Below are 15,940 nucleotides of genomic sequence, written 5' to 3' on the forward strand. Positions count from 1 at the left end.
GCAGGTTTGGCGAGAATAACTAGTTAGAATTACTCTCCCTAACTCTCGACTTTGGCATACACAGTCGCGAGACAACCCCTTTATGCATTACACAGTGCTCTTTGAAATCAATGGACGGTCCTCGAAATGCAGAGATGTCGCGAGCCATCCAGAGTAGCTATAAAAGACAAATGTTCTAAATTCCCACAGGAGATGGTGGATCGATAATAATTTTTTTTTCTCTGAGATGATATTCAGAAAGCAGGTGGACAAGGAAGAGACACAGTATATGGCCAGCAGATGGTCAGCCATTCTTAATAGCACCAGGGTAATTCTGAGTCTTTTATGTAAAAGCAATGGGATCCTGTGTCATGGATAAGAGCAAGTGTAGTCTCTTACCTACTCTTCAATCAATAGCAATATTTTACTAGAAATAAGCGCCCATGCCTAGCATGCCCTTGTACATTTGTGCCTACGGTATGTCTGGTATTTGCTGTATATCAGTCTGGTCCAGAGAGAGGATTATCCCCCATATGATAAGGATGTACTGCATAAACACAGGGTTCAAACAAGTTCTTTCATTTTATAGATTGTCTCGTGTACTGTAATACAAAAAAACAGGGACTCATATTGTCACATTAAAATAGTGTATTACCTCTCGAACATCAAAATTCTTCTTTAAATTGTCCCCAACAATCCCATACAGCTCATCTGCTGGGAACAGTGGATCTTCAGGCTTTTCAACAGTCACCTAAAAAATTAAAGAAAACAAGATTGAAAATAATATAACATAATAAAAGGGAAAATAATCTCCAGCAGAAGGGTGAATTTGCCAGCTACAGAATTGCTGGGGGATTTTCAGTGCAGAGCTTACAGTACCATTACATGCAGACAGGGTTGGCTCCAAAATCCATGCGGGAATGCTGCAGATTTTGTCACTTCTGCCTTTGGATTAACCCTTTGCAATGTAGAATAGGAAATCTGCATGTCCTGTCAACCAGCTTCAAAATCCTATTCTAAATTTTGTTGCTGATTTTCTGTAAAATACGCAATGCCTTCGTCTATTAAAGGCATGCAATATAATATCAAGTTGTTTTTTTTTATACTTTTTTTTTTCAGGAATCCAAAAATAATTAAAAAGTACTTGATTTTAGAATATAAGCAACTTACATCAAGAGTCTTCTTATAGTTTAAGCTTCTCACTGTTTTCCGAGCCAGATGGAGGGCATGGTCGTCATCTGTTGCATAGTGATCAGTCACACCAGACTTCCTAATTTGAAAGAATAATAAAGGTTTTATTTTTAAGGTTTTCCCTATAGACTGACAATACGAGAAACTGTTCTATAAAACAGGATAATGCCTAGAAATAGAAAATACTGTATATATGCACACACTATGGAAGAAAAGATATGCATGACCTCGAGCCAGCATCCACAACGGTAGTCCATGGATGCTGGGCCAATGCACTGCAAACCCCCTACCACCTCCTGGCATCACCTTCACCTAGTAGGCCCAATGCAGCATCATTGTTGCAGGGCAATGCACACATGACGTTGCACCAGGCTTACTAATCAGAAGGGGGATGTCAGCAGGTAGGAGGATCGCAGGTTCTGGTACAGCGGCCACAGACTACCAGCGTGACTACCCACATTGATCAACTCTAATAAAGACCCAGAACACCTAAGGATATTAAAGCTACATTTATTGCCCTTTATTTTTAAATTGTGGTCACATATATCCACACAATGTACGCTTAGCATATACTCTGGGTGACTCTATAGGTTTCTGTCAGCTCATATTAGCAAATGAAAGTCAAAAAGTTTTCCTATAGACCTGCATTTGGCCATGGCCAATATATGTTAGTGTACTGCAGAAAGAAAAGGAACACAGTAAAGAAGACTTCCAGCACTCGTAAAGAAACCAAGCCTAGTCTGCATGGGAAATGGCCTCCAGTTCACTAATATTCTTGGGTTGTCAAGAAAGTGGTCAACAAAGTTAGAGGAAGACATCATTGCTTTGCACAAACATGGAAAAAGGATACAAAAAGATAGCAAAAAGGTATTATAGGGGTTGTTCCTTTTCGATTAAATTTCTTGCCTTGCTGCAGTATGAACACAAAAAAAAAACCACAACCACTAACCAAAACACTGTACTCATCTTCTCCATGTCCAAAGCTGTGTCTCGGTCTGATGCTGTGCCCAATGCCTGGCATTAGCTGCACCGCTGACATGTCAACAGTGCAGCAGCAGATCAGTGAGCTCTGTGCCTTTAAATGGAGAATTTTGAGAATGAAAGATCAGTCGAGGAGGAGAGAAAAGCACACTTGTCTGAAACTTTGTATACACACTTGGTCAAAATTGTTGGTACCCTTCGTTTATTGACAGAAAAGTTCACAATGGTCACAGAGAACTTGAATCGGATAAAAAATCTATGAAAATGAACAAATGAAAGTCAGACATTGCTTTTTCAACCATGCTTCCACAGACAGAATACAAAATAAAATAAATAAAACTCATGAAATAGGCCTAGACAGAAATGATAGTACCCCTAAAAAAAGAAATGTGACAAAAGGGACATGTTAAATCAAGGTGTGTCCACTAACTAGCATTACAGGTGTCTACAATCTTGGAATCAGTGAGTGGCCTGTATATAGGGCTACAGATACTCACTGTGCAGTTTGATGACATGGTGTGTATCACACTCAACATGGACCAGAGGAAGCGAAGGAAAGAGTTGTCTCAGGTGAGTAGAAAGAAAATTATAGACAATCATGTTAAATGTAAAAGTTATAAGACCATCTCCAAGCAGCTTGATGTTCCTGTGACTACAGTTGCACATATTATTCAGAAATTTAAGATCCATGGGACTGTAGCCAACCTCCCTGGACGTGGCCACAGGAGGAAACTTGATGACAAATCAAAGAGATGGATAATACGAATAGTAACAAAAGAGCCAAGAAAAACTTCTAAACAGATTAAAGGTGAACTTCAAGCTCAAGGAACATCGGTGTCAGATCACACTATCCGTCGCTGTCTGAGCCAAAGTGGACTTCATGGGAGACGACCAAGGAGTACACCATTGTTGAAAAAAAAATCATAAAAAGGCCAGAGTGGAATTTGACAAACCTCATGTTGACAAGCCACAGAGCTTCTAGGAGAATGTCCTATGGACAGATGAGACAAAAATGGAACTTTTTGGCAAGGCACATCAACTCTATGTTCACTGACGGAAAAATGAAGCATATCAAGAAAAGAACACTGTCCCTACTGTGAAACATGGAGGAGGCTCTGTTACATTCTGGAGCTGCTTTGCTGCCTCTGCCACAGGGTCTCAGTCGCAGGTCATGGGTCTTGCAACAGGACAATGACCCAAAACACACAGCTAAAAACACCCAAGAATGGCTAAGAGGAAAACATTGGACTATTGTGAAGTGGCCTTCTATAAGCCCTGACCCAAGTCCTATTGAGCATCTTTGATAAGAGCTGAAACATGCAGTTTGTAAAAGGCAACCTTCAAACATGAGACAACTGGTGCAGTTTGCTCTTGAGGAGTGGGACAAAATACCTGTCGAGAGGTGCAGAAGTCTCATTGACAGTTACAGGAATCGTTTGATTGCAGTGATTGCCTGCAACAAAATATTAAGTTAAGGGTACAATCCCTTCTGTTTTTTATTTAATTCTGTGGAAGCATGGTTGAAAAGCAATGTCTGACTTTCATTTGTTCATTTTCATAGATTTATAATTTATTATAATTTATTATTACTTTTGTCAGATTCAAGTTATTTCTGTGACCATTGTGGGTTTTTCTATCATTAAACGACGGGTACTAACAATTTTGACCACATGTGTATCTCATTTTCATGTGTAGTATTGATTTATGAAATAAAGAAATATAATGATGTGTGTGTGTGCGTGTGTACATGCAGAGTGCGTGCGTACATGCAGAGTGCGTGCGTACATGCAGAGTGCGTGCGTGCGTACATGCAGAGTGCGTGCGTGTGTACATGCAGTGTGTGTGTGTGTACATGCAGTGTGTGTACATGCAGTGTGTGTGTGTGTACACATGCAGTGTGTACATGCAGTGTGTGTGTACATGCAGTGTGTGCGTACATGCAGTGTGTGTGCGTACATGCAGTGTGTGTGCGTGTACATGCAGTGTGTGTGTGTGTACATGCAGTGTGTGTGTGTACATGCAGTGTGTGTGTGTACATGCAGTGTGTGTGTGTACATGCAGTGTGTGTGTACATGCAGTGTGTGTGTGTGTGTGTACATGCAGTGTGTGTACATGCAGTGTGTGTACATGCAGTGTGTGTACATGCAGTGTGTGTACATGCAGTGTGTGTACATGCAGTGTGTGTACATGCAGTGTGTGTACATGCAGTGTGTACATGCAGTGTGTGTACATGCAGTGTGTGTGTACGTGCAGTGTGTGTGTACATGCAGTGTGTGTGTGTATGCAGTGTGTGTGTGTATGCAGTGTGTGTGTGTACATGCAGTGTGTGTGTGTGTGTACATGCAGTGTGTGTGTGTGTGTACATGCAGTGTGTGTGTGTGTGTACATGCAGTGTGTGTGTGTGTGTACATGCAGTGTGTGTGTACATGCAGTGTGTGTGTGTGTGTGTACATGCAGTGTGTGTGTACATGCAGTATGTGTGTGTGTGTGTGTGTATGTGTGTGTGTGTGTATGTATATATGCAGGTTTAGCCTATTGAGATAATTAATGACGTTTCCTTACTATTCCTTCGTGTACATTGGATAACAGCACATTGCTCAGGGGAAGTTAGTAATCGAATTCAATGGTGATGACAGCTGAGTTATGAATTTCAGAAAAGAAAACCAGCGCAACAAGTGCTCAGGTATAAGATGTATGTAGCTGTATAAAAGAATTAGTACACAATATAATATTATCACATGCACGTCATGCCCTTAAAGTAGATGTTGAGGACAGACTTCATAAAACCAGTCACAGCTGGGAATGGCTGTACATACATTTTCGGCAGGATTTTAGGCTCCCGGCTCCCTGCTCCGCCCTCTCCTGTGGTGCTTACAAGGCACAGCTCTACATACTGAGTGGCGGCTGTTACTGGCGCGCTCCGAGAGCTAAGATAAATGTGATCATTGAACACATAGTGATCTGCCTTACCGTTATATAGTACACTAGATGGTGGCCCGATTCTACCGCATCGAGTATTCTAGAATATGTATGTATGTATGTATGTATATAGCAGCCACATAGTATATAGCAGAGTCCACGTAGTAAATAGCAAATACTACGTGGCCTGTGCTATATATTATGTGGCTGCTATATACATACATACATATTGTAGAATACCCGATGCGTTAATACAGGCCATGCAGTATATAACACAGCCCACATACTATATAACACAACCCACGCAGTATATAGCAGCCAAGCAGTATATAACACAGGCGACGTAGTATATAACACAGGCCACGCAGTATATAACACAGGGCACGTAGTATATAGTACAGCCCACGCAGTATATCACACAGCCCACGGAGTATACACTGTGTTCCAAATTATTATGCAAATAATATTTCCTCATATTTTCTCTAAATTACCTATCTGAATTGCAGACATTGTTATTTTCCAGTCATCTACTATTCTAGTATAATTGCAATGTTTTGGAATAAAATGCCTATGAAAACAGTATCTTTTAAAAAAAAAATAAACACTAAAAATGCATGTTCCAAATTATTATGCACAGCAGAGTTTTCAACCTTTTTTATTTAATTTTGAACAAAAAAAATGGTCAATTGTGAAGTTATAAGCATTATCAGCTTATTACAAAATGACATCAAACAGTTTTCAAGTGAAAACTTTATTCTAGATGATGTTACATTTGCACATAGGACCCCTTGTTCGAAAGAAGCTTCTGAACGCTCTCGTCCATTGAATTTGTCAGTTTTTGGATGGTTTCTGCTTCAATTGTTTTGCATGTGGACAGAATACCCTCCCAGAGCTGTTGCTTAGATGTTAGCTGCCTCCCGCCATCATAGACACTCCTTTTGATGATGGTCCAGAGGTTCTCAATGGGGTTGAGGTCAGGGGAAGATGGTGGCCACACCATAAGTTTGTCCTCTTTTATGCAGATGTGTTTTTTGCAGCATGAGACGGTGCATTATCATGCATGAAAATGATCTTGCTGCGGAAAGCATGGTTCTTCCTCTTGAACTATGGCAGGAAGTGTTGTTTTAGAAATAGATTATGGAGTCCATCTTTACCCCGTCAGGGATCATAAAGGGGCCGACAATCGCTCTTCATGATTCCAGCCCAAAACATTACTCCACCTCCTCCTTGTTGGCGCCTTAGACGTGTTTTCATGGGGTGTCCATCAACCAGCCATCCTCCACTCCATCCATCTGGACCATCGAGCGTTGCACGGCACTCATCGGTGAACAAAACAGTTTGGAAGTCAGTCTTCACGTATCGTTTGGCCCACTGGAGGTGTTTCTGCTTGTGTGCAGTGGATAGAGGTGGTCGACAGGATGGCTTACGCACAGCTGCAAACCTCTGAAGGACCCTGCATCTTGTTGTTCTGGGGACGTTGGAGGCACCAGCAGCTTCAAAAACTTGTCTGCTGCTATAAGGCATTTTTGCAGCTGCTCTTTTTACCTTACGCAATTGCCTGTTGGAAAGAGTACTCAATTTTTCCTTATCAGCACGCACACGTGTGTGCTGGGAATCAGCTACATACTTCTTGATTGTGCGATGATCACGATGAAGTGTTTTGGCAATGTTGATTGTAGTCATGCCTTGACCTAAATACTCCACAATTTGCTGCTTCTCAGCAGCCGACACATCCTTTTTCTTTCCCATTTTGGCCAAAAATGTAGGCTGCTTAATAATGTGGAACAGCCTTCTTAAGTAGTCTTGCCTTTATTTGGACACACCTGCCAAACTAATTTGCACAGGTATCTGCAATTGCTTTCAGTGACCTAAAGAGCCCTGACACACATCACCATCAATGAATTTAAATGACAAACAAAAAAATTCTAATACCTTATCACTCCTAAACTCTTTGTGCATAATAATTTGGAACACAGTGTATAACACAGCCCACGTACCATATAACACAGCCCACGTACTATATAACACAGCCCACGTACTATATAACACAGCCCACGCAGTATATAGCAGCCACGCAGTATATAACACAGGCGATGCAGTATATAACAGCCCACGTAACATATAACACAGGGCACGTAGTATATAGCACAGCCCACGGAGTATAACACTGCCCATGTAGTATATAGCAGCCACGCGGTACATAACACTGCCCACGCAGTATTTAGCAGCGCCGACACCATATCCCTGTTAAAAAAAATAATTAAAATAAAAAATAGTTATATACTTACCCCCTGGGATCCAGCGAAACTCTGGCAATGCGCGCGGCTGCCGCCAACTTCCGTTCCCAGGATGCATTGTGAAATTACCGAGATGACTTGGGGGTCTCGCGAGACTGCTAAGTCTTCTGGGTAATTTCGCAATGCATCTCTGGGAATGGAAGATGGCGGCCGGCGCGAGCGCATCGTCGGACAACGGAAGGTGAGAATAGCAGGTCTTTTGTTTTTTTTTTAACACTACATCTTTTTACTATTGATGCTGCATAGGCAGGTGACTGGAGGGGATTACGGAGCGGGTGTCGGGCACTTACTGCAGGGGAGTAGGGGAGGGACTAATCGGACTGTGCCCATCGCTGATTGGTCGCGGCAGCCATGACAGGCAGCTGGCGAGACCAATCAGCGACGCGGGATTTCCGTTACGGAAGTTGCCGACAAAGACGGAAGTATCCCCGTAGACAATCTACTATGTAATTGTCTAAGGGGTACTTCCGTCTGTCCTCCTGTCTGTCTGTCTGGGATATTCATTGGTCGTGGCCTGTGTCTATCATGGAAATCCAAGTCGCTGATTGGTCGCTGAAAAACAGCCACGACCAATCAGCGACGGGCACAGTCCAGAAGAAAATGGCCGCTCCATACTCCCCGCAGTCAGTGGCCGGCGCCTGCTCCATACTCTCCGCAGTCAGTGTCCCCAGCGCTCCGCTCCCCGCAGTCAGTGTCCCCGGCGCTCTGCTGCCTACTCGTGAGACCGCTAAGTCATATGGGTAATTTCGCAAAGCATCCTAGGAACGCAAGATGGCGGCAGCAGCGCGCCCATCTGCACAGCACCGTTGGATCCCAGGAGGCGGAGAGACGGGACGCTGAGGAGCAGCGACCAGAATGGTGAGTATGTTAAACTACAAGGGGCCCTCGGATCGTTAGGCGAGTAAGTTTATTTTTTATTTTTTTTAACCTGTGACATACGTGGCTCGGTAATATACTATGTCACTGGGCAATATACTACGTGGCTCTGTGCTGTATACTACAAGGCTGGGCAATATACTTTGTCGCTGTGCAATATACTACGTGGCTCTGTGCTGTATACTACGTGGCTGGACAATATACTACCTCGCTGTGCAATATACTACGTCGCTGTGCAATATACTACGTCGCTGTGCAATATACTACGTGGCTCTGTGCTATATACTACGTGGCTGGGCAATATACTACGTGGCTGTGCAATATACTACGTGGCTCTGCTGTATACTATGTGGCTGGACAATATACTACATGGCTCTGTGCTGTATACTATGTGGCTGGGCAATACACTACGTCGCTGGGCAATATACTACGTGGCTCTATGCTGTATACTACGTCACTGGGCAATATACTACGTGGCTGGGCAATATACTACGTGGCTCTATGCTGTATACTACGTGGCTGGGCAATATACTACGTGGCTGGGCAATATACTACGTGGCTCTATGCTGTATACTACGTCACTGGGCAATATACTACGTCGCTGGGCAATATACTACGTGGCTGGGCAATTACTACGTGGCTGGGCAATATACTACGTGGCTGGGCAATATACTACGTGGCTGGGCAATATACTACGTGGCAGGGCAATATACTACGCGACTGGGCAATATACTACGCGACTGGGCAATATACTACGCGACTGGGCAATATACTACGCGACTGGGCAATATACTACGCGACTGGGCAATATACTACGCGACTGGGCAATATACTACGCGACTGGGCAATATACTACGCGACTGGGCAATATACTACGCGACTGGGCAATATACTACGCGACTGGGCAATATACTACGCGACTGGGCAATATACTACGTAACTGGGCAATATACTACGTGGCTCTGTGCTGCATACTACATCGCTGTGCAATATACTACGTGGCTCTGTGCTGTATACTACGTGACTGGGCAATATACTACGTGGCTGGGCAATATACTACGTGGCTGGGCAATATACTACGTGGCTGGGCAATATACTACGTGGCTGGGCAATATACTACGTGGCTGGGCAATATACTACGTGGCTGGGCAATATACTACGTGGCTGGGCAATATACTACGTGGCTGGGCAATATACTACGTGGCTGGGCAATACACTACGTGGCTGGGCAATATACTACGTGGCTGGGCAATATACTACGTGGCTGGGCAATATACTACGTGGCTGGGCAATATACTACGTGGCTGGGCAATATACTACGTGGCTGGGCAATATACTACGTGGCTGGGCAATATACTACGTGGCTGGGCAATATACTACGTGGACATGCATATTCTAGAATACCCGATGCTGACATACGTGGCTCGGTAATATACTATGTCACTGGGCAATATACTACGTGGCTCTGTGCTGTATACTACAAGGCTGGGCAATATACTTTGTCGCTGTGCAATATACTACGTGGCTCTGTGCTGTATACTACGTGGCTGGACAATATACTACCTCGCTGTGCAATATACTACGTCGCTGTGCAATATACTACGTGGCTCTGTGCTGTATACTACGTGGCTGGGCAATATACTACGTGGCTGTGCAATATACTACGTGGCTCTGCTGTATACTATGTGGCTGGACAATATACTACATGGCTCTGTGCTGTATACTATGTGGCTGGGCAATATACTACGTCGCTGGGCAATATACTACGTGGCTCTATGCTGTATACTACGTCACTGGGCAATATACTACGTGGCTGGGCAATATACTACGTGGCTCTATGCTGTATACTACGTGGCTGGGCAATATACTATGTGGCTGGGCAATATACTACGTGGCTGGGCAATATACTACGTGGCTGGGCAATATACTACGTGGCTGGGCAATATACTACGTCGCTGGGCAATATACTACGTGGCAGGGCAATATACTACGCGGCAGGGCAATATACTACGCGACTGGGCAATATACTACGCGACTGGGCAATATACTACGCGACTGGGCAATATACTACGCGACTGGGCAATATACTACGTAACTGGGCAATATACTACGTAACTGGGCAATATACTACGTGGCTCTGTGCTGCATACTACATCGCTGTGCAATATACTACGTGGCTCTGTGCTGCATACTACGTGGCTGGGCAATATACTACGTGACTGGGCAATATACTACGTGGCTGGGCAATATACTACGTGGCTGGGCAATATACTACGTGGCTGGGCAATATACTACGTGGCTGGGCAATATACTACGTGGCTGGGCAATATACTACGTGGCTGGGCAATATACTACGTGGCTGGGCAATATACTACGTGGCTAGGCAATATACTACGTGGCTAGGCAATATACTACGTGGCTGGGCAATATACTACGTGGCTGGGCAATATACTACGTGGACAAAAGGCAGGGAGCCAGCACACCGAGGAAATACAGGAAGCACGGATCTCCGTCCTGACGTGACGAATATCCAAAAAACGAAAAGATGATCCAGCTTCCAAATAAAATATAAAAGTTTAATCCAACATATTAAAATAAGGAGACAACTCCTGGGACGGCATCATACACATAGTAAGGCGAGTGACGCGTTTCGACCAAGCGGTCTTTATCACAGCTGATCTGCTAAATGACATATCCGGTATATATACAATATAGCACCAATCAAATGCTAGAAAAATGTCATGTGATACATAGGTTTAAAAAAAAAAAAAAAAACACAAATGCACCCAATAAATTCAAAACAATAATGTGCAGAAGGATATATACAATAGATAATGAACAATAAACAATGCACAATGAATAAGAATAAAGACATAAAGAAAATGAAAAGAGAAAATGAAAAAATACAGAGGGAGGGACATTGCTAGTAATGAAACATTAGTTCATTTCGTTTGTTCAAACCACCTGGAAACCTTGTACCTAGATTAAAGATCCAGAACGCTTCTCTGGTAAGTAACGCTCTGTGAATATCCCCACCGCGCGGAGGTTTTTTAATTTTCTCAATACCTATTACTTTTAAAGAAGCTGTATTGCGGGAATGAAAATCAATAAAATGCCTCGCCACCGAGGAAATGGTGCGACTATTATTTGTAGTGCATTTGACGTCATACAAGTGTTCCGATATGCGGTTTTTTAATTTCCGAGTAGTACACCCGATATATGATTTGTCACAAACCGTACAATCAATTTTGTAGACTACAAATCGTGTATTACAGTTTATAAATGTTTGAATTTTGTATTGATTTTTATTTCCTCCGGTACCAAAAAACTTAACGGTGGTAAGATGTCTGCACGTAGTGCAATTAGTTACATTACATTTGTAACAACCTATACAATGCAACCAAGTATTAGATGAATGTTCAGAAGAAAAGTGATTAGGAGATATTATGTTGCCTAAGGTAGGCGCTTTTCTGGCTACTATATTGCATCCCTTAGACAGAATCTGAGCAAGAGTGGGATCTTCAAGTAAAATGGGCAAAGCTTTATTAATAATAGTTTTGATTTTATTAAACTGTGGACTAAATTGTAGACACACGTATGGTTTAATGCCTATATTAGTTCTATTTATAATTTTCTTTTTTTAATTTTTATTATTATCGCTTGTTCCACTGTCTATCTCTGAGGGGATAAGACTTGATTGCTCTTTCTGATTTACTATATGTGCTGCTCTGTCTAGCATCCAATGCGGATATCCACGTTTTAAAAATTTGTTTCGTGATTGGATTAGATCTTTAAATAAATCATTATAATTGTTACAGTTTCGCTTCAATCTCGTGAATTCACCTACAGGAATTGCCTTAACTGTGTGCCTGGGATGACTACTTTTAGCGTGAAGTAAACCATTACCTGCCATTGGTTTTACAAAAGTTCGTGTGGAAATAAGTTCATTAGGGACACCTGTCAACTCCAGATCCAAAAAGGAAATCTTGGACACAGCCTGAACATATGTGAATTTTAAATTAAAATTGTTGTCGTTAATATAATTTACAAAGTCCTGTATGGCAGATACATCGCCACGCCAAATAAACAGCGTATCATCAATGTATCTGCCATACCAATGAATACATGCAGAAAACGGATTGGAAACTGCAAAGAGGTGTGAATACTCCCAATAAGACATGACCAGATTTGCTAGGGAAGGTGAAAATTTTGCCCCCATGGCCACACCTGTGCATTGCAAAAAATATTCAGAATCAAAAGAAAAGAAATTATGCGTCAAAAGAAAATAAGTTACCTGTAAAATAAAATTAATCAGATCACTTGAATATGAACTATACTTGTTCAGATGGAATTGTAACGCTTGTATTGCAACATTGTGAGGGATAGAAGTATATAAAGAAACGACATCGCAACTTAGCCAAGTATATTCCAATTTCCATTTCTTTTTTGTTATGATACCCAGTATATCTTTGGTATCCTTAATATATCCTGGGGTCCTGGATACCAATGGCTGTAGTAAAGAATCAAGCCACTGGCCAAGAAATTCATTTAGAGATCCTACGCTAGAGACTATGGGTCTCATAGGTGGAAAAGCAGCTTGTTTATGAATTTTAGGAAGCCCATATAAAATGGGCATCACTGGATGAGAAACTCGTAAAAAATCAGCCTGTTTAATGGTCAGAACCCCCAAAGATATTCCCTCTTCAATAATTTTGTCAATTTCAGATTTAAATGAGGGGGTAGGATCAGAAGTCAATTTTTTGTAAATATTAGTGTCCGCTAAAGATTTTAAAATTTCATTTTTGTAGTCAGAGGAATTCATGATGACAATTATGCCTCCTTTATCACTAGTTTTTATAACTATGTCATTCATATCTTTTATCTCCTGCATAGCTCGTTTCTGGTTTATAGATAAATTGTGTTTGACTGAAACCCTTTGATTCTGCAGGGTTTTAAGATCTCGTTCCACTATTTCTTGAAATTTATTCATACATTCAGCCCGAGACTGCAAAGGATAAAAAAAGGGATTCTTTGTTACCAAATCTAGAGATTGATTGACCAATTTATTGGATTCAGTATCCTGATCCTGTAAATCCTGCAGAATCAAAAGGGACATTTGTTCATGAAAATCCAAAGAATGAAAAACATTTGTTGTCCCATAATTTTCCTCAGACAAATATTCTTGTTGTTCAGCTGAAAAAAAATGTTTTTTAATTGTAAGATTCCGAATGAATTTGTTGATGTCCAAGATTGTTGCAAAAAGATTAAAGTCTTGATCCGGCGCAAAATTTAAACCAAAAGACAATACTTCCAATTGGTCTTGTGTAAAAGATCTAGATGATAAATTTGTAACATTATTATTCATCTCATTGCACCCTTCCTGCGGCGGGTCTGCACACCATATAGACTTTCTGTGCTTCCTCCCACCGCGCCTTTTGCGTTTTTTGGCTTATTCACATGTCTAATGGGACTGGTATCTGTGAGCTCATTGAGGGAGGCATCCGATGTGCTGCAGCCATTATCGTCAGAATCCCCCTCTCTTGAGCTAAAGCTTACAAAACGCTTGTTCTGTTTTTTGCGGCGATTGGAAAACCGCAGAATGGATCTGGGTGTTTTAGAGGAGTCTATGCCTTCATTCCAGTTGAACACTTTATTGGTTGCATAGTCGTCCAAATCTCGTTGAAATTTGCGTTTTTTTCGTTGTATAATTTCATCCTCTAATATTGTGACGTCTTCCTGAATTTTCTTGTACGAGATGTTATTTTCTAGAATGATGTCCATACTCTGCAGATTTGCTTTAGATACATCAATTTCTTTTTGTATGTCATTAAGTTGTTTATCCTCATATTTCACAATTAAACGCATGAGATTAAGTGAACAGGTGCTTAATATTTCGTTCCACTCCTCAGAGAATGAAGTGCCCAAATCAGTAGTGGCTTTTTCTTAATTCGCAAGCCTCTTGGCACCATACTTTTGGATATGTAATTCTGAAGTGTGGTTAAATCCCACCAAGTTTTGGTTTCTTGGATCATGAGTTTTTTCAGTACAGACCATGAGTTAGAAATTTCAGATGTAGCAACATTTCCTTCAAATGTACCAGAAAAAACCTTAGCTGCTTTTTGAATGCGGTTTGTAGTGGTGTCCGACATAGTGCAATGTCCCAAAAAAGTATAAGAATGTAATAAAAGCAGAGAAAGCACTTACTTGTGATGATATGTAGCCAGTCCCGAAAATAAGGAGTTAAATCTCGGGTGCACGGTAGTCAGCGAAATATGGACAAAAGGCAGGGAGCCAGCACACCGAGGAAATACAGGAAGCACGGATCTCCGTCCTGACGTGACGTGAAGAATATCCAAAAAACGAAAAGATGATCCAGCTTCCAAATAAAATATACTTGGTACTTGGTTGCATTGTATAGGTTGTTACAAATGTAATGTAACTAATTGCACTACGTGCAGACATCTTACCACCGTTAAGTTTTTTGGTACCGGAGGAAATAAAAATCAATACAAAATTCAAACATTTATAAACTGTAATACACGATTTGTAGTCTACAAAATTGATTGTACGGTTTGTGACAAATCATATATCGGGTGTACTACTCGGAAATTAAAAAACCGCATATCGGAACACTTGTATGACATCAAATGCACTACAAATAATAGTCGCACCATTTCCTCGGTGGCGAGGCATTTTATTGATTTTCATTCCCGCAATACAGCTTCTTTAAAAGTAATAGGTATTGAGAAAATTAAAAAACCTCCGCGCGGTGGGGATATTCACAGAGCGTTACTTACCAGAGAAGCGTTCTGGATCTTTAATCTAGGTACAAGGTTTCCAGGTGGTTTGAACAAACGAAATGAACTAATGTTTCATTACTAGCAATGTCCCTCCCTCTGTATTTTTTCATTTTCTTTTTTCATTTTCTTTATGTCTTTATTCTTATTCATTGTGCATTGTTTATTGTTCATTATCTATTGTATATATCCTTCTGCACATTATTGTTTTGAATTTATTGGGTACATTTGTGATTTTTTTTTTTTTTAAACCTATGTATCACATGACATTTTTCTAGCATTTGATTGGTGCTATATTGTATATATAACGGATATGTCATTTAGCAGATCAGCTGTGATAAAGACCGCTTGGTCGAAACGCGTCGCTCGCCTTACTATGTGTATGATGCCGTCCCAGGAGTTGTCTCCTTATTTTAATATGTTGGATTAAACTTTTATATTTTATTTGGAAGCTGGATCATCTTTTCGTTTTTTGAATATACTACGTGGACATGCATATTCTAGAATACCCGATGCGTTAGAATCGGGCCACCATCTAGTGTTATATATAGTGTTATATATAGTGTTATATATAGTGTTATATATATATAGTCACATGTCCGTAATCTCTTGTGGGCCAATGGGCTGTGCAAAATTATGTACAGTAACTATGTCTGATGGTCATCTGAGGGTTGGATCAAACTCGGCAATGAAAGTCTATGGGGTAGATTCACCGAAGCTTTACAACCAGAAAAGGACATAAATGCTTTGAAAGGTCGAAACATTTTGTGAAGTTTGGTGTTTTCATTCTAGTCTGAATCAGCTACCCCGAAATGGGCTGAGCTGGGGAGGAGCAGGGGCAGGACAGATGCGCCAACCTGCCGGCCCATCAAATTCATTCAATTACCTACTAGAGCAGCA

General features: G+C 41.4%; 1 protein-coding gene across 1 annotated transcript in view; it reads right to left on the reverse strand.

The window, feature by feature from the left end:
- MCCC2 (methylcrotonyl-CoA carboxylase subunit 2) overlaps positions 1-15,940 on the reverse strand; it is a 141,318-nt gene that overhangs the window by 41,566 nt on the left and 83,812 nt on the right. Inside the window, exons 9-10 of the mRNA XM_069750657.1 lie at positions 1,150-1,249; positions 635-730 (exon numbers count right to left, since the gene is read on the reverse strand). Of these exons, the coding sequence (XP_069606758.1) occupies positions 635-730; positions 1,150-1,249 (196 nt within the window). The remainder of the gene's footprint in view (positions 1-634; positions 731-1,149; positions 1,250-15,940) is intronic.

The sequence above is a fragment of the Ranitomeya imitator genome, chromosome 1 (genome assembly GCF_032444005.1).
Source record: "Ranitomeya imitator isolate aRanImi1 chromosome 1, aRanImi1.pri, whole genome shotgun sequence".
Taxonomy (NCBI): Eukaryota; Metazoa; Chordata; class Amphibia; order Anura; family Dendrobatidae; genus Ranitomeya; species Ranitomeya imitator.